The sequence below is a fragment of the Cydia pomonella genome, chromosome 13 (genome assembly GCF_033807575.1).
Source record: "Cydia pomonella isolate Wapato2018A chromosome 13, ilCydPomo1, whole genome shotgun sequence".
Taxonomy (NCBI): Eukaryota; Metazoa; Arthropoda; class Insecta; order Lepidoptera; family Tortricidae; genus Cydia; species Cydia pomonella.
In genome coordinates this window covers 11,943,859-11,963,911 of record NC_084715.1, presented here as the reverse complement: position 1 = coordinate 11,963,911, position 20,053 = coordinate 11,943,859, and the positions used below count along the sequence as shown (strand labels likewise).

Below are 20,053 nucleotides of genomic sequence, written 5' to 3'. Positions count from 1 at the left end.
CCCATGCGGCGGGCGCGCTCGCTGCTGTGGGTGTGGGCGGCCGGCTCCGCGCCCGACAGCCACGTGGCCGTGCTCACGCACCGCGCCGCCAAGCTCAAGACGCTCGTCACGCTGCAGTCGCTCGACACCAAGGTATGCCATTACATCTACAACCATGTGCCCTTATTTATCGCCGCTTCGCAACTAACCAATGTACACCTAACCGATTGTTTTCTATTGTTCAGGTGACCTCGATGGAATACGCCAAAGGGATCCGTCAAGTGACCACGCTGTGCGGTGACACAGTGTGGCTCGGCACTGACGACAAGAAAATCATAGTCTTCTCCGGCGTCGAGCCCGAGAAACAGGAGAAGCTGGCCGAAGTCAACACCATCGCGCCGGTCACGCACATTAAATACCACTGCGATGCGATGTTCGTGGGACTCGCGAACGGGCGAGTATCAGTCTACCGAAGGAACCATGACGACTCGTGGGCCCTTCAGGAACCGTTAGCTATAGAACTAGGCGACAAGCCTGTGCATTGCGTACTGCCGGTAGATGGGATAATTTACGCTTCGTGCGGAAGAAGAGTCTTCGCTATAAACGCGCTAACTGCTGAAATATTACGCATATTAGAACTTAAAGGTGACAGCGACCGATCTGTAAGGTACTTAGCGCATTCTGGCGTCGGACTTTGGGCCTCATGCACGGATTCCACATACGTGAGTCTTTACCATGCTGAAACATTCGAGCATCTGCAGAATATTGATATCGCCGCTGATGTGGCCAAGACGATCGGCGCCAGGGAGGGAAGCAAACCCGCTTACGTCTCCGCTTTGCTCGCTGTGCAAGGACTTCTTTGGGTCGGTACGACCGCCGGTGTTAGCGTCACTGTGCCTCTGCCCAAGCTTGAAGGTTTGCCACTTATCGGCGGACACATCGGAGTGTCATACCACGCACACGCCGGTCCCGTCAGCTTCCTGCTTCCTTTACTACCGGAGACGAAAGAAGTGGACGTCAACGTCGTCCGACGGAATTTATCCAACGCCCGCGCCTACCAAGCCACCCTCTCCGACAACAACGTCCTCCACGAATACAAAGAGGAGACGTCTAAAGAGGACGGCGAAAAACCCAAGCTGGAGAGACGAATATCGGAGGAGCTGAGCCCGTACCGTCCTCAACGCGTGCAATCGGCCGTCGTGCGCCGCAAGAAGCCCGGGGACGTCCGCCTCAGCAAAACTCTTCCTAAATGTGCTAACCTGAACGCCTGCGACGTGTACGGTCTGTACGGTGATCTCATGTTCGTGAAAGACTGCGCCGGGGAGAGCGACGTCAGTGGGTCCGGGGGCGAGGCGCTCCGGCGGAGCGACCCCGAGCTGGCGGCCATTCCGTTCCGCGTCAGCACCCTCGACAGGCGGCTCCGCATGCGAGCCGGCCGGCCGAGAAGTCTCGACCTGTCCAGCTGGTCGGTCGACTCCCGGGCGTCGAGCCTCTGCACGTCGTCGGGCAGCGAGGAGTCCATGGCCCTGCGCGGCGTGTCGCGGACGAGCTCGGGCGCGTCCGGGGCGGCGGGCCTGGCGCCCGTGGCCGTGTCCACGCCGGACTCGAGCGCGTCCGACAGGTCGGCGGGCACGTGCGCCGCCAGCAAGCCGGCGGGGCGCAGCCTGCGCGGGGCCGACTACGTGGTGGGCGAGAGCGCGGCGCGGCGCTCGGTGGTGACGGTGGTGGGCGGGCGCGGCTACGTGGACTGGCGGCAGACGGCCGACGCGGCGGAGCGGCCCTCGCCCGCCGCCGACCCCAACCCCAAGGACGCCCACCTCATCCTGTGGGAGATGCGCTTGTGACGAGAACGCACACCCGTCCGTCTCACTCTATTGACTCGCGTCGATTTCAAACCGATATGCTCGCACCCAAAAATTAGAGTAGCGATCGCCGGATGACTCTTTCGGATAACTTCGCATCTCGGTTTGACATCGCGTATCAAAATATTTTGTGTCATATTTGAGATAATCGTGCTATTGTAAATACGTGAATGCTTATAGATTTACAGCTATTCTTGTAGCGTATACATTAAAATAAATAAACTTATGACTTTGTATACAAAGAAAAAAACCTATGTAAAGTTCGATCCCGCTAACTATGCAACAATACGTTCGAATCTATGTTTAGCTCGACCGAGAAGCTGTACTTCATATGATAGTTATATTAGTTAATGTTTGACTGCATGCTTTGAGTGTAATAAGCGCTAAACTAAGATTTAACGTAAAGTAGAATATAGGAAAGGGGAGGGATACGTTACACATAGAGTGAATGATTGTGATAAGCTTTAAATTATTTTTCTATACTCGGACAGCTAGAAGCCGGTTAGCCCGAAGTTTACATTGGTTTATCGTATCATATTTATGCACTGGTGCATTATTTTTGTGATGTTTTTTATTCAAATGTTATATGAAATTAATTGTGGATGATAATATATTGAAGTAACGCACACATAACAATCCTCTAATAACCCATTGAATACTTGCAATTTACGCAAAAAAGCATTCTCAATACCTTACAAAACCTAAAATTTATTTGTAATTCTTCTATTTGATATAATTATTTAATCTAATCCTAATCCTGTGGAATGTCCTCTATTATGGATCCTGGAACATGAATTCAGCAATTTCAATGAAACTAACCTCGAATCCGAATCGAATATATCTATTCGCATAAAACGACAATGTGATTTAATTTCACGTAATTATAACGATCCGCCATATTAACATAGGTTAGATTTCGTTGTAAAATTGTAGTTATATTACTCCGGGTTACGAATACGTAAGTTTTAAAAAATCCGATAAATTGTTTGAAATTGTAAACTATTGAACCTAGTGGCCTTATGAATTTCCAGTGTGGTGATTGTAGCATTCGTTCAAGCTTTATTGTTGGACATATGTTTAATGTCGCTTTAAGAATTAGACTGATTTAGCTTAAGCGTTAAAGTATACTTTAGTTAAATTTTAGTGATTAAGGCGAACGCACGACAATCGAACGAATATTTCACTGTTAAATGTCTATTTAGTGCCGTTTTATTTGTTTGTTTCATGTCCTCTCAAAATTTGTTTGTAGTTAAAACAAAATATAGTAAAACGTTACAAATCTGTAATCAACAATGTTACACCTTTATCTGTTAAACATAATATTTGGAGCATATTCCGAGCCAGTACAATTTGCTAGGTCACTTTACTTAAATGTGCCTGACTTTTTGTAATAACTTTTGGGCATTTAAGCCTAAAGCGGAGTTTAATAACGTTTTGTACGAAAGTTGATTTATCATGTTGGTTATTGTTAGTCGCTAGTTAGTTGTTAGCGGTCAGTACCTACACCTAAATACCTGAGCTGTTACTCCGTTTTACTACGAGTAACTCAAGCTAACCAGTAGCCTTACCACGACTGCCTTATCAGTGTCAAACTGACATATTCACTGACGACGGCGTAACTTACTTTCTATAGGGACCGTGCGCGTTGGAGGGTCTGCCATCTTGTGGCCTGAATCGGAACCATATACATGTACATTTACACGTCACGTGTTTTCTTGTGCATAGTAGGTTCTGCCATCTTTTGGGCTACATCGGAACAATAAACATCACATTTACGCCTCGCGCCAAAAATCTGACAGCTCCTGTGCTGCCTCCTACAGTTCATGCACGCTCCCTATAAATCTCGCTTACACTGGTATGCGAGCGAGCGAGATGCATAGAAAGTAAGTTACGCCCACGCTATCGAATATGTCAATGTCAGACTGGACAAGTTCGATTTCTGATCGTATCGTGATCACAGTTATATTGGTTCGTTTGAGAGTACTTGTAAGTAAGGGGTCTGCGAAAACGGCTCTTGCGAGCTAAGGGCACAGAGGACGGGAACAGTGTAGGCTTTAGACAACCACGCTGAAAGCTGCAGCGTTAGCTTAGCAAGGCCATCAGAGGCTTGTAACGTACCACTATTACTTATATAGGAGCGGGCAAGGTGCTCAAAATATATTAACATTTCCTCTTAATGACTTGACAATAGAGGCGTGTTCAGATATATGTGAGTGATCTGGCTGCTCATATATATGGTAGAGCGATGTTACTCCTGTGGGCACCGTCGATCAATTCCGTCCTCTGTACTAAGGGTACAGTCAAATCCAAAGAATGAATCAGGCATTATATTAGACGCCGAACGATTTCCCCCACGCCCATACCCCTCTCCGAAGTATTCAATGTGCCAAATTGTAAAATATCTGATTTAGGTACTTATTACAAAACTTGTACAGAAATAAATTTAATTACATTAATGTAAATAAAATAATTTCTCAGCTCACGTAATCTTTGTTTTGCATATTTGATTTGATAAAAAAAAACTTGCAGATCTTTACGTGAGGTTTGAATCGAATAATATTTACATATTAAGTTAATATTTATGTAAACAGGATCATGAAACCGATATATCAGGAATATTTTATTGTTATCCCAAAAAGAAACCTATTAAGTTTATTTTGAATTGAAGCGAAAATATTTTTATTTATGCAACAAAATGTCACAACATATAATTATGTACTTCGTGTAAATAAATATTAAGTTTTATATACACACTGTAACATTTTGTTTTAATCCTATCCACACGTCTCTTTAGCTTGCCATAGCCTTAAAAACTAGAACATTTTTGATATTATCATGCATACATGCCGTATCTGCTCTTTAAAATGAAAGATTTATTTTTTTATTGCGGTGTTATAGGTTTTATTTGGGATAAACCATTAAAACTGATTTAGTATTAGATAGGTGATGGATAACTGCAGAAGTATGTCACTCGGCCTCAGTTTAGACCTGCAAAAATAAAAATAAACAGTATATATTCGTCAGGTCTCATATTCATACAAAAAAAAATCTTGACTAATGCCGCAGTATTACAGTTGCTATTATTTCACTTCAGCTATTTACAAGTTATTATTTATTAACATAAAAAGTTATCAGCTATAGAGTGTAAATATCATGCCCCGAGTAATAACAGAGTTAGATACCATGTCGCTTCTTGCACTGCTTAAGCGCCTCATTGAAAGCAGCGCATTCACCCAGGTCCTGGTGGTCCGCCGCGCAGTTGAGAAACGTGGCGATCTCGTAGGCGCAGGGGCCGGACGGCGGCTGCTCCATGGAATAGTTGCGGGGAAGCACCTCTACCACCTCCTGGCGCCGGCGACCGCTAAACAGGCTACTGATAGCCTCACCCGCTATGTGACCCTGCAATACAATTAAAATGGCAAAAACCTTTGGCTTAAGCATAGACCTTACGTTTGGGAGCCTATGGAGTCATTTCACTTTAAAGTGCATTTGAAACCTCAGTGGACTGTTGGCTTAAAATTAAACGAATGTAGTATCACGGGATTATCTTAACTAATAACAAAAATGTAAAAAATAAGTAGGTTCGTAGCTATTAAGGTTAAGTAAGTTTGTCGAAAAGAATAGCTAATTTACATTTGTATTACACGAAGCGGGGCGTTTCATTTGTATTCACCAGGCATTTAGCATAAGGTTATTTGTATTTTGCCTTATGACCTTTATTACAGGAAATCCTAGACAAGACCAAACAATGATACTTAATGCAAATTATGTCGATGACGTATACCTTGGTACATGAAATGGTTAAATAGTTGTAAAATAGAAATATTAGGATATTTCTCTATAACGCCGCCATGGCAACAGCATATCGCAGACCGAATGTTGATGCGTTGAATGTTGCTTGACGGCGCCTACCTTCTGGTCCAGGAGTGCTAAATGGCTATTTGACATTTACATATTACATACCATGGTGGTCCCGACAGTTACGCCGCCCGCCACAGCAGCAGCATCGCGGAACACCGAACGTTGCGGCTGAACGATGATCGGTGGCGCCCGTGACGGCGCTTGCCTTTCGGCCCTGGAGTACGGTGTCTTCGGGCTACGGCTAATAGAAATTAATTTATTGAAACGTGAAGTTCGTTATTGGACTAAACTAATGGCCTGTTTCACAATATCCAATTAAAGTCCTGAATAAGCTAGTTGCCACTCATCTGACGAATCAAGTCATCATTGGCGTTTCACATTCTCCAAAAAAGCTTAACTGGTAGATAAAATTCGAAGTTTTATAAGCTAGTTGCCACTCATCTGACGAATCAAGTCATTGGCGTTTCACATTCTTCAAATAAGCTTAATTGGTAGATAAAATGCGAAGTTTTATCTGGCGGTTAATTTACCTATTTGTTAATTAGCTAAGTATCCAATACTTTATTTGGACATTGTAATTTATTATTGTTGTTTGCGATTTGCGGAACTGTAAAAAACAATATTTTAGTCTGTTTCGGCACTACGCTGCGATCAAAGAACCTAAGGTTTTTTTATTGATGGCTTGAAAAGGGTTCATTGAGAGCTGAAATTAAAACATTGCTCGGTTGTGTCCGATGTTACAATCGCCTAGTATTTTTATCATAGCAATGTCTGGTATAGGGGTAATCAACTTGTTTATCGCCCGCGCATCACTTAAATATCAAAGGTCAATTTTATATAAAATCTATAATCTAATCGCGTGCCGGCCTTAAATAAAACAGACAAGTGGCAATTGCGTCAGATGTCAATGACTTTGCTGCGCAAAAATAATTGACGTTTCAGTCATTAGTCATTACTGAAACTTCAATCATGTGACCATTTGAGAAACTACCTAGAACTGGTTGATCCACCACATCGGGAGCACATCTTGGTTGTCAGATTCACTTCAATTCAGTTGATAGACCCTCTGATCACATCACAATTTCCAAGTCATTATGTGGGATCACCTTGAAAACAGATGTTACTTGGGCAATGAAACAAACAGTACAATATTTCAGAAATAAAACAAGTTTTTGGGTTTTTTTTTTTATTGTATGTTATAGAATTTGTCTAAATTACGTAAATCAGATTTACAATTAAATTGTAAATAATAAAATCTACATCACAGGTCTTAAAATATAACAACAGGACACTAAGATTTGCTAACCAGAATGTTTGATTATATATAACTACTAAACAGAAATCAATTGATGTTGAAAGTACTTGGCAGGTGCTTCATTTTACTATTGAAATTATAAGTTTTTAGATAGAGGTGGCCTTTTAAATAGAACACTGAATGTGTACATTTCCTATATAGTTTTGTAAGTGATCTTCTAAAAAGGCAATATAGCATGATTTTGAACAAAAAATCCTAAAAAAAATGGCACCTGTCAGTGTAGGTGATTACAAATGGTTGTTAATTTTGCACTGGCGGAGAGCCTCGTTGAAACCCTCGCACAGTGTGAGATCGTGCTGCTGTTGGGCACACTCGATGAACTGTTTAATTTCCCAGGCACACGGTCCTGTGGGCTGTTGTCCCTGGTTGTAGGCAGGAACTGCTGCTGCCGGAGCTGCTTGCTGTGGTGCGGGCTCGCTGCTGCCGCCTCCACTGAACAAGCCAGTTAGAGCACTACCAGCCACGTGACCCTGGAACAAAATTGATATGATTGACAATACCTGTTTTACAGAAATGGCCAGTATAGGCTATAAACAGTCATTACTATTGCACTTGTCTATTAGATTTTAATATTTGCATACAATTAAACTTTATTTTCATTTGTTGGTTAGTCAGAAGTTCTCAATAGAACTATCAAAATAAATAACAATTAAAGACAATAATTAAAATGAAGACTTCAACATCCTTGTAAATTATTTATTATAAAAATAAACAAAAATACTTAATTTTAGTAGACTATAATATTATGATGAAAACAAAAACATTGTGCAAAATATGTTTACTTTTATCAGTGACAATGAGTGGCGTCATCACGTCACAACATGTGATCACTGATCAGCTTCAATTATTTGGCTTCCTGCCATACCAGAATTTCTAGAACAACTTCCTTTTGTAATAATTCATATCGTTATTAAATTCATAGATTCAATAAGTGCACCTTAAATTGGCTTTAATTTCAAGGTTGACGTTGTTTACGTAACATACGTACCACAGCCGAGCCAACGGCGACTCCTCCAGCCGTAGCAGCCATTTGCCCGAATAGGGAGGGCTGCTGGGGCGCAGCGGCCATCGGTGCAGGTGTAGAAACAGGCGCGGCAGCCGGAACTCGACTCGGCGCAGGTGCTGGTGCTGGCGCAGCCCTAAAATAAAAAATCACATTTAGAGGTTATACTGCCATCATTAGATTGGCCATTCATAAGAAGCACATATTAAACATTCCTTACCTTCGCTGAGGGGCTGGCGGTGGGCTTGCTGATCGTCCGCGTCTAGGCATTGTTTTTTATATTTTTTCAAAATAAATTTAACACAATTCTCTTTCGATTTCACAAAATCACTCGCGATTGCTTCGACGTATTCTGAATGAATGGTTCAATTTGGCATGTAAAATGTCATCTCTGACAAACGTCAATCGCACAATAAATTCTAGAAATTTTGAGAATGGAACGAGTAGCACCATCACTTTTTAATGTAAGAAAAAAGAAAGAGATAATAAACTAACCTAAGTTGCCAACATATTTGTCTTCATAGACGGCCGCACCGGACCGCGATCTTAGTGCGGCACGGCGCACGTTCGATCTCGTGTAAAGTGTCAATTACATCCACATTTTAGGTGTGGCTCAAAACAAAACTTCAGGAAACATTTCACTAGACATGCCCTTACAAAACACTATATAAAACCAACTTGCCCAGCAGAAATTATGACAGTAATTAGTAACTTACGCAATACAAAAGCAGTGGGTAATGATGGAATACCAACATCAATAATAAAAGAAAACGCTGATTTATTTGTTTATCCCCTAAATCACATTATAAACTTATCTTTAGCAAATGGTTTCTTTCCAGACAAACTTAAATACACAATTGTAAAACCAATCTTTAAAAAAGGTAGCACAACAGATTTAAGTTATTACAGGCCGATTACGCTCATACCGATTTTTTCAAAAATGTTTGAATAAATTATGTACCAGCGGTTAATAAACTTCTTTAATAAGCACAACGTATTATCGAAAGAACAATTTGGATTTAGAGCAAAAAGATCAACAACATCGGCTGTTTATGAACTTATCAAAATAGTGTCACCAAGTAGAAATGATAAAATCCCACTTATTTGCATTTTTATGGACATGACAAAAGCCTTTGAAAGGTATGTCATAAAAGGCTTTTGGATAAATTATACCATAACGGCATTGGAGTTAACTGTTTAAATTGGTTTAAAACTTATCTCAACTATAGACAGCAAAGCACTGAAGTAATGGCTTATTCCGAGAACACAATAACTTTTGAAACGTACAGATCTTCATACAGGATAGTTAAAGCTGGTGTCCCACAGGGCAGTTTACTCGGACCATTATTATTCCTCCTCTATATCAACGATTTGCCAAAAGTTACCATAAATCACAAAAGTCTTTTGTTTGCTGATGACTGTTCAATAATAGTAAGAAATGTTAATACGGCACAATATAAAGAAGAAGTAAATAAAATATTTAGAGATGTCAACAAATGGCTAGAAATAAACAAACTTCAAGTTAAACTAAATAAACCAAATGCATGGAATTTTATCCCATATACAAGAATACAAAGACGATAAAAGAAAAACAAACAAGTAGACACGTTGAATAAGAATGCAGCAACAATTAAATTAACATAATTTCTTAAGTCTATCCAAATTATGTAAACAATAGTGTGACAAAAGGGATGGACTGAGCATTTGCTGTGTTACAGACTGGCTGTCACAGCGCTGTTTTTCAGTTCACCCCTAATTATAAGTAAATATTAAAATTACACAAGTATTTTAAAAATGTTTAACAACTACATCTAAGTAAACTTAGCAACGGTAAAGCATGAGAAGAAAAAAACAGACTATTAGCTAGGGCAAGATTTTCAATTACTGTTATCATGCCTATTATTGGTTTCATCATACACAAGTATTTTCGCGAGTTCTACTACTAGTACAAAATGCATTAAAAATTAAAGGCAAGTTTTACCTGCCGCTTCTACTACGACCAATTGGCATATTTTCCAGGGATGGTTTAGTGAAATTTTATGCAAGGTCCATTTTATAATTTATTAACAGTATTTATTTAACACATTTTAATTAATTTTCTGAAATTTGACGTCTATTTTTTTTTAATTTACAGCTTTATTACATTTGTTTAGCTTCACCTTATTTCTGGCCAGTTTTCTTTATGGTACATAACAAACTTCATAAACGGATTGAAAATGTCAAACGTCAATGTCAACATGCATGCATGATGCCGGCCGGTGTTCTATCTGTCTCTGTCTTCACCGTAGTAAAAAGTATACTTCGCGCGCTTTTAGCTCCGGTGCTCGTTCGCCTGACTTCAGTTCATTCAAGTACATAGAACAGTAAAGTAATTTAGTTTGTTACCGCGTGACTGAGGCAGTCGTGTTTTTAAGACGTTTTGTGTAGTTAATTATCTGGTGGAGATTTTTGAGTGAAAATGGTCGATATTCAGGCCGGTCAGAACACTAATGTATTTCTCCTTGCGGGGATTACAGTCCTAGTTTGTGCGATAGCACACTTTATTTACAAGCGTCTGGGAAGGAAGAATGAGGAGGCAGTAGAACATGAATCGGAAAAAGATGCAGGTTAGTTTTTCAATTGGAGGTAGATATTTTAATAGGGAAATGTTTAGTAGAAATGAAACCTCGTGACTAGACTTAAATTTGGCGTGGAATGGTTGTTTCACCGCACACGTGATAGAGCACCGCGTGTTTGTAGCTCTTCGCGGGTTTGTATCGTTGACCCGGCGCGCGGGCTCGGTGAGTCCGTGCCTAACTGTTAAATCTGCTTCAGAGACGGGTGCATTCTACAAACACGTTGCGTTAGTTTGGCGCCCTCATTCACATTTTCGCGACTATGTTTTACCCTGGTTTTACCGCGCGAATAGGGTCACATTGAACTTTGGTGACTCACGATTTTTTCAAATGATGATTCGTTCACAGATGGCATGTGAAATGTTCAGATATTTCTTAATTAATTAATATTTATCTCGTTTGAATAGTACTTGCGGAGACAGTTTGTCTAATTTTATTTCACCTTACTTGATATAAAAACGTATACGCAAATATACCACTAATATTAAATTATCCTTGTAATAGACCAAAATTGGGTTGTGGGGTATTCACCATAGTAATAAAGGAAACAGGAAAATTATATTTGAAATGAACTCATGTTACCTTATTGGCTTTTATCCTTATATATAGATATTATAGATATATATGAAACCTACACAATGAATTAAAATTAAATAATTTATAGAGTATATTCTACCTTTTTTGGCAACATATCTTACAAGATACATAATTTTTTCATTTGTCAAGAAAAAAGGAAAAATGAATTCATCTAATTTTGTGACAAAAACATTCAATTATATAAATTAAAATTAATTTTATTGATTATTGTATAATTTTAAAGATCACATCATTTTTTTGTACATAATTTTTTGTGCTATAGATTGGCGATGAGGCTTCAATAGAGGATTTTTTTTAGCCTTGTCCTTAAAATTATGTTCAGTGATGATTGGTTTACTTTTATTTATTTATCTGATGATATTTCATACTGAGTATTATATTGACAAATTTTGTATCAATTTAACTTAATGTATGCTACTATAAACTATATACTACTTTTCACTCAAAATGAATTCCGGAACAAATTAGCTTAAAGTAAAATTTATAGCACCATGAAATAAAATAAATCTAAACAACAGATTTATAATGTAAAAATAAAGTTAGCAACAGGCAGTCTTATCGCTGTAAGCAATCTCCTCTAGACAAACACAGGGGCATGGCACACTATGGTATGTGCTTACTATAGACTGTACAAGCTTTGCTTAGTTTGGGGCTAGGTCAATCTGTGTAAAATTGTCCCCAAATATTTAAAAAAAGTAGGGGGTAGAGAGATTCTCTACTTGGTATGATCCTGACAGACTTCTTTTGCTTTATTCTCTTTCTTAATAATCTAACTGCATTTACTCATAATAACCAACCATGTATACAGTAGAGTGGCTGTGAATTGGAAATAAGTAATTATGTACAAACTCTTATAGGAGGCCTACTTCCTGTTTAGTTCACTATTAGTTATGTATGCCAATAGACTAAAATTTTTTAGAAAAAAAAATAGTATAATTCAATAACTAGGTAAAATACAACACAATTATGAATATATAAAATTATTCTTAAGTACAAAAATAATATGACATTCATGCTCGAATTGTATGTCATTAAATTAATTCATCACAGAAACTGTTCACCTGAGTAAATTTCATATTTTTAGAGCCAAACAGCTTAACCATCATTTGGAATTAAGGTGGTTACGCCCTTTAACTCCAAGGTGGCTATGGTATGAGGGCATTGTGTCTTGAAACCTGGTTAAAGAGGTAAACATGTTCCAAACAGATACCGTGAAATTTATTATGATTCATCTATATGACAGCATGCATTGTTTATACCTATAGAATTTTAATCTTCGTAGGTACTTATACCTAAAATGCCTAAACATTGCTGACAACAATTACGAATACTACGATATTGGTATAGGTCATGTTGATAGCAGTGAACCACAGGAAGATTATTTTCATTCATAATCATAAATGTAGACGGTGCAAATATTGTTTGCTCCATAATATTTTTCATGGAATTTGAATTCATTAATTCTATAAAATGTAATGCGCTCTGGCTCCGTCAATCGTCCCTATGCCACTTATGGGGTTTTGTTTTAAAAATAACATTTGGGGATGGGAACAATAACACAGAAAATTTTGGGTAGCTTATGCGTAGTGAGTAGTGACCCGTTTTGTGCGTTGTGATGATACTTTTTTGTGTAAACGTTGTTAGCGTCAGTATAGGGAAGTCGAATCTTAACGATTGAAGTCTTACACTCGTAATATGATATCATTGACCAAACTAACCTACAGACGAAATACGCGATTATTACACTGATAAGAATTTGCACGTCGCTCCGTGGTTTAAGCATGACCGCGCTATTCGCGTATATACTTAGCGATGTCCGGAGCGGCGTGCGGTTCCAATGTGTTAGATACGCTCATATGTAGGTGCCGCCAACTCACGTCATCTTAAGTTGCTCCCCGCGGTTTTCATCGATTTTGACAAGTTTTGAGTCGTTACTCCTACATTTGCACCACAGATAGAACTATAAAACAGACAGCTACTGGTTCTTCAATCTTTTATCTCTATTCCGGTCTGCCGGATCTTGAAAGAAATGAATTCTTATTTTTTTATTTATTTTTTAAACATTATCTAAACAAGTCACTTTTTTCGTTACTCAATTGCTTGTAAGAGATTTTAATTTTAAGCTAATTAACACAAAAGTTATGGCCAGAAAACCAGGTTCCAGGTTCTTAGCCTAAAATTGTTCAATTTTGATGTCAAATATCTCGAAGACAATGAACTTTGAAGTAAATATGTGATAGTATATTGCTTAAAACAATTCCTGTTAATATGATAAGCTACAAAAACATTAGAAAACTAAGGGATTCAGATCGAAGGTCATTGGCGCTAGGCGCCCTTATTAAGATAATAAATACAAGAGTGCAAAACTCTACTTGTTTATTTAATAGTTCCTTGGCTCCCATAGAATTCCAATAATTTATTTGCGTTACTCATGCTTCGTGATTTTTTACCGTTATGATGCGACGTGAGTAACGGTGATGATTCATTTGATCATTATTATTTACACCTACTCTAGATGTATATTTTTACTCGACGGTGTGCACAGCCTTTGGGATGTTCGGGGCATTCTACTATACTTCGTTGCTAGAGCAGGTACAAGAAAGAACAAGTTATGCTGGTTGCAACTTTTCTTATTACTGAAAAACAAAAGAGCAAGCGAGTTATTGGCGTCAGGAGTTCCAAATAAAGGGTTTATCAACCAATAATTACTGCAGAGAAGATTCTGAAGAAGGTAGAGATCGAAGCGGACTGTTGTATCAGTTGTATGAGAGCTTAATACGAGTTACGAGTCTCACGACCAGTCGTTGGGGAGAACCTCGAGGGAGGCCTACGTAGAATAGAATAGAATAATTTTTATTTGTAAACATAAGATACATTAAATTACATGATATAACAAAAACAAAGGAACTATAAAGTGCCACGAAATGGCCTCATCTCAGCATGTTGCTGGTGGCTTCCAGAGCTGATCTTCCGATGAGACCATCAAGTGAGAAAAATCACGAAAGATACGTCTAACACGGACGTATTTTGGGTGATATGATGAAACTTCTGTACGTCAACTGCACGTTCGATAGGAGGATAGGTATATAACATACATATATTGATCTACACTATCACTAAAAATGACCGGCATATGACCGGCCTCATTTAAGTCACCCACGATTCGAGTGAAAGGTCTGATCACGCGGTTCGCGCTCACCCAAAACGATCGCTGCTTTTCTAGCCATGCTTCTGGATTCAAATATATTTATAGTACATACATACTACTTCATTTGCATTTCTGTCCAAATTTGCATTATGATCGTCTAACATGTAGGTATTATACGTATTGTTGTCAACACAAAGAATAGATAATAAGTATTCTGCCGTGTACAACCTACGGCCCGATTCGAACTTTTAATACGTCAAACATTTGCTAAAGATACGATATGGATTAGATATGTGTCAAGAGTGACGTTTCTTCAAACATAAACGAATGTTTGGCGTATCTTAAAATTCGAATCCGGCCGCTAATATGACTGGAGGCTTTTCTTAAAATTTCCGACATCTTGTTGCAGCAATTCGCCCCATTTTCCAAAACAAACCACCAATGCCGTTAATGCGCAAACACTTTTAGTAAGTAGCCACCCTAATGTTAATTTTCATAATCAATCAAATTTAAACCTTGCTAAAATAGAAAATTTCCTTGGCTCGCTGGCGCCGCTTTTATGGCTACAAATTATAAGTTTGGGCATATTTAAATGCAAAATATTTTGCATAGGTATGTCGTGTTTACAAAAGCGAAGTCATTACTGTTTGATATTTCTAACAGTCCTGTATAAACTGCCCTAGCCTGTTTTGCCGTAAAGGATTTACAAATTCAAACAACTTAAAGTCATAATTGTTTGAATTCCATTCTTGCGGCAGTTTTATCATCAGTCAGATAAAATGTAAATAAAAACCAAACTTATGTACGTTCATTATTGCAATTCGAATTGGCGAAGATGAATCTAAAGATTCATCAGACGATAAGGTCCAGCTGTTTTAGGTAAAGCAACATACCTACTTAGGTACAACATGCCTACACTTAAACAGCAACATTCGTCTGTCTGGGTAAAAGAACCTCCAAACAAAACCTATAGAAGGAACGATAATCATAAAATTCATAAAGAACCAAATCGACCATTTCATAACTTTGCCTGCCTGGTGTAATCAAGACGCCATAAATATTAAATAAGACAAACGCAATGTTTAGGTTTTGCGTTTTTATATTTGCCTTTCTAATTATCATACCTTCTTGTATACACATACAGTTTAGATGTGGGCGAAACAATTACTGTACACAAATGAGCAGAAAATTATTCACCCATCCAGGAACTTTACAAGGAAAAGATAAAACACGTAACGAAAACAAAGGAAAACGGGCTTATCTTCGTTTTTTATTTTATTGATGGCGTATTGCTTATGACTACCTGCGTTGATAGTGATACGCGTTGCATAATAATATGTAGAGGCTTTTGACGCGTCTTCATTGCACGTAGCCCCACATAGGAAATTGATGGGGCGAGATACTTCGTGTTACTACTCCTGAGCAACTTGCTTGTAGGAAGAACGTATAAGTGGCAATCACGCAACATGATAAGGCTCACAACAAAGTATCGCGATGATCGGGTTTAGTAGATCTGCTGGAAGAAATTAGTAGATCGTTATGGAGATCTTCGGAGGATGCCTTTGTCGGGCCTAGCGACCGTATTACACGATACGGACACAAACTAGCTGCAGTGCCCCGTAGCCTAGCAAAGTCGACAAAAACTATACATGTCATGGGCCCCTCCGTGTATAATAATCTACCACCAGGAATAACAGACGCACCTAGTTTGTTAATCTTCAAAAATAAACTGAAAACTTGGCTTGTTGAGCGGTCGTTCTATAATATAGAAGAATTTCTGACTGCGAAATGTTGATGAAAAATAATAATAATAATACCTACGCAAGTAGCTAATGTATTTTAATTAATATGTTGTAATTTCAATTCCTTTTTTTATGTTATTTGTACTAGTTATGTAAGTTGACATGTAATCACCTATTACCAATAAATAATGAGTAGTATGAGTAGCAGTGGGTATGTTTCGGCTGACATGCTGATGACAATACTTGCAAATATTTGCAACAAATATTAGCCGAGTAACTAGGATGCGTAGGTTTTACATCCATTAATTTTAGAATCAGGTTTGTCCTCGCTTACAGTTTTTCTATACGCTTAAATCTGAAGGAAGCTTTATTGAAATTATAGACGGCTACGACACTTACAGACAGGACTCATCTCACCAGAAACTGTAGGAAACTGTTTTCTCTGTCTGTACCGGTTCTTACGTAAGTATAAACTGATGAGGTTCGGTTAGAAGTATGATTAATCCATATTAGATGTTCCCTGATACGTGCAATTTAATCTGACGGAAACCTACCATAGGCAGTAAGCAACGCACGTATGCTAGCCACGGGGGTGGACCCTCGAAAGTCGTATCAAACGTGCTTAGCGTTTACATGTGCCGCTGAGGGTGGCTAGATTCCATCTTCATTCATTATAGGTTAGGTAGTGAATAAAAAAAATGCATATAATGGCTGCTGCATTGTTTCCACCTTATTTTACCATAACGGGTATCTGCTCGGTGTAATTGAGTTGTGTTTGAGTAAGTTCAAAACATTAAATTTGCACACAATTGATTTAAGAAATAACAATATGTGTGAAACTATCAAATTATAGCACACAAAAGTTGGCAATGATATTGGTCACGGGGCAGTCATTTACTTATGTACCTATATTGTGTTATGTAATCATATTCCCGACGTACGCGTAGATCTATTTTTACACCTAATGTTTATATAGATCATCATCCGTTAACTCGGGTCAGGAAGGCGTAGGTTCAGGACTCGCGACTCGCTTACTTAATGCAAAATCATAAGAACCTTACGTACGTAACGTAAGAGAGGTACTCTTCATCTTTACTTTACAAATTATAAGCATTACACTTCACCGGTACCTGATCGGGTCCGAGTTTTTATTTACGATGTAGTTTTTTAACATTAGATATTAAGCTAATTTTACGAGTACGGTTGACGTGTTATTAATCACCCGCGCGACAAAAAAAATTGTATAATGTTAGTTTGTCTCACGACAGTTTAAATTCGATTAGATAAATACATCAATCAATCAATCGATATTAAGAATTAAGTATCTGAAAGTGATGACGACGAGAGCCTCAAAACTATGGATCAAACTTGCTGACTTGACGTGACACCTACAGCAGTTCGGTTTAACATCTTGCTAATCTAATTGTTAAACAATATCCCACGCTGACATTATTTCATTATGCTTGGCCACGAGCGTGACTTCCTGGATTCTCAGCCGCTTCTGTTGCCTTAGTGACACAAGAGACAAATAAATTGCCTAGACCATCTATCGCCACACAAACGCGTTTCACGTTATTGTTGTGAATGGAGCCATCACTTGTCGAGCAAAGTTTCAAACCGATTTTTTAAGATGCTTTTGACGTCTGCTTCAGACCATAACTCTGTGTCATAACATAAATGTATTTATTAATCTGCACAGATAGTTGTAATAAATAGCGCACCTTATCGCTATTTATTACAACTATCTAAGCTAAGAAAAACTCAAGCCCTTTAAAGTATCGCTCTATTGTGTCGTCATCTATAGACAGTATCAAATAGATAACTAGTACCTATTGGTAGTGATGGCCAAAGTGGACATATATATCGTGACGCGACACACGTTTATTAGTATAGAAATAGTTATGTGCCGTGATATTCGGTCACTTTGCCGTCACTATTTGATGCTGACTATACAACGATGGTAAACCCAATTTTATATTGGATGTAAACATTGGGTGGCTAGTTTTTATTGTTTTCCTTTTCCCTTGTACGGTCAAGGAATTTAATTTCCTACCCATTTCGTACCTTGTCACAGTGACAAACAACAAAGAGCATATAATCACTACGTTTTAAGAGACGGGACTTCCATACTAGCGAGTGGAATCCGTTTGTTTCGCAAATCATTACCAATATGTACGACAAAGAACTGTCAATGAACCATAGTACCAACATAAGCAATTTAAATAGTGTAGTACGCTACACGCTTGCGTTTCTTATCGATATCGATAAAATGGGAAGGGTTGAAATATACACTCTTGTCTACAAATTTTGTACTCGAAATCAAGTTAGGATCGAGTCCACATTTAAGTTGTATGTTATATAGTGGATAGTTCTATGAGTGGACTAATACGTGGTCGAGCTTAATGTGGACCCGATTTTTATTAGAACACCTTGTTGTTCTTCACCACTAGGAAGGATCAAAGTAGCACTTTTCTTTTTTGACAAACAACATGAAACTCGCTAGAGACCCCATACTATTGTCACTGTGACAAGGTACGAAGTGGGTAGGAAATTAAATTCTTTGACTGTACCACATGCATAAGCTTATTGTGTACTTAAATGGCTGGATTATTCATTTAATCCAACGCGTGACAATGGTAAATGTGTTTAGTGTATGACGGACCTTAGTCGTGAAGCCATCAGATTATTCACAAACATGTCCAAGGGTAAGCCGCAGCAAATGTGGCTTACTGAATTTTACTTGGCTGTGCGCAAACCGCGTTACTCGTACGTTTTTTATGCGTATCTGTATGCGATATTTTTTTCTTTCCTAGTATTTATAAACTGAGTGCTTATCGATATCTAGGACCTGTACTTAGACAGTAACATGCTAAGATTTGTCCCTATAAAATTCTAAATGACGACTGTAAAAACGAAAATGGAGGAGTATAAATTTGTTATTTTCGAAAATATCCCGTTTTGATTTTACCTTAGCGCATCTTCCTCACCGACAGTTACCCGACACAAATATTCTTACATATCTGGGTCGACATTCAATCAATCAATCATTGTTTTATTTGCAATAGAACATACTTAAATGTATGAAAATACAATTAAATATAATATGTTACAGAATAAAATCAACCAAAAATATAATAAAGCAATAACAACAATAAACATACATTAATAACATTGTAAAGACACATGGTACGGTCATATTGACTTATTTATTTATTGTTTCTTTTTCGACCCAAAAAAGTATGACGTTGTATGATGATCGGATGAAATTTATCAAGTTAAAGAAATAGGTATCTGAAATGATAACATTGTTAAATAAACAAATGTTACGAGAAAGTTGTTTATATTATCTCTAGTACTAGTACTTATGCCATCTGATTATGTAGCTCTTATTATTAATGTTTATTTATAGTTACTACAATAGATGCATTTGTTACTCATTTTTGCACGGTAGTTGCAATTACGCAACGCAATCACGATCACTGTTTTGTTTTACATAATGATACTCATTCCTAATAAAAAATGTTGAAATTTCTTGGCATTTCGCGTTTTTACTGGATAGCCTTGGAAGTCTTGGAGTATATGCCAAAAATAAAGTTGTGAAATAAATTCTATTAAAACAGCCTTAAAACATATGACACCTCTGCTGAATACTGTGCTCTGAAGCTAACCGCACCTTCACAAGAGAGAAAGAGAACTAGTGATTTGTTTTAAGCCAAACACTGTTTAAAAAAAAGTTGTTATATCCTTTCATCCCGATTGCAGGCCATCTCTCAATATAAAAATTGCTCTTGTAGAAGCAGAAGATTGTTTCGAGGGGGATGATTCTGTTATATTATACGCAACTTGTATTACTTACAGACAAGTTGGCTATCCATATGAGTTTTGTAGGGTTTCCATAAATTAAACTGCAAACGTTTATTAATTATTTAGG

The 20,053-nt window shown here is 38.3% G+C and overlaps 4 protein-coding genes across 6 annotated transcripts in view; 2 read left to right on the top strand and 2 right to left on the bottom strand.

The window, feature by feature from the left end:
* LOC133524225 (rho guanine nucleotide exchange factor 10) overlaps positions 1 to 4,600 on the top strand; it is a 42,634-nt gene extending 38,034 nt beyond the window's left edge. Inside the window, exon 13 of the mRNA XM_061860123.1 lies at positions 225 to 4,600. Within this exon, the coding sequence (XP_061716107.1) occupies positions 225 to 1,823 (1,599 nt within the window). The 3' untranslated portion in view covers positions 1,824 to 4,600. The remainder of the gene's footprint in view (positions 1 to 224) is intronic.
* Positions 4,601 to 4,713: 113 nt separating this feature from the next.
* LOC133524224 (coiled-coil-helix-coiled-coil-helix domain-containing protein 10, mitochondrial-like) lies at positions 4,714 to 10,148 on the bottom strand. 2 transcript variants are annotated; one of them, XM_061860122.1, is made up of 4 exons: positions 10,002 to 10,148; positions 5,805 to 5,943; positions 5,024 to 5,240; positions 4,714 to 4,829 (listed from the first exon to the last, which is right to left on the bottom strand). In XM_061860122.1, the coding sequence occupies exons 1-4, from the start codon at positions 10,028 to 10,030 to the stop codon at positions 4,819 to 4,821; spliced, it is 396 nt and encodes a 131-aa protein (XP_061716106.1). In that variant the 5' UTR covers positions 10,031 to 10,148; the 3' UTR covers positions 4,714 to 4,818. The 2 variants fall into 2 exon arrangements, with proteins under 2 accessions (XP_061716106.1, XP_061716105.1); XM_061860121.1 differs by lacking the exon at positions 10,002 to 10,148 and adding an exon at positions 6,694 to 6,743.
* On the bottom strand, positions 6,872 to 8,415 carry LOC133524223 (coiled-coil-helix-coiled-coil-helix domain-containing protein 2). Its single transcript, XM_061860120.1, has 3 exons — positions 8,241 to 8,415; positions 8,006 to 8,156; positions 6,872 to 7,487 (listed from the first exon to the last, which is right to left on the bottom strand). Exons 1-3 carry the CDS (start codon positions 8,288 to 8,290, stop codon positions 7,245 to 7,247), a joined length of 444 nt encoding a protein of 147 aa, XP_061716104.1. The 5' UTR covers positions 8,291 to 8,415; the 3' UTR covers positions 6,872 to 7,244.
* A 223-nt stretch (positions 10,149 to 10,371) lies between the features above and the next one.
* LOC133524214 (transducin beta-like protein 2) overlaps positions 10,372 to 20,053 on the top strand; it is a 101,006-nt gene continuing 91,324 nt past the window's right edge. Inside the window, exon 1 of one of the 2 annotated variants that reach the window (XM_061860104.1) lies at positions 10,372 to 10,626. In XM_061860104.1, the coding sequence (XP_061716088.1) occupies positions 10,479 to 10,626 (148 nt within the window). In that variant the 5' untranslated portion in view covers positions 10,372 to 10,478. The remainder of the gene's footprint in view (positions 10,627 to 20,053) is intronic. The other variant, XM_061860103.1, reaches the window with a different exon arrangement.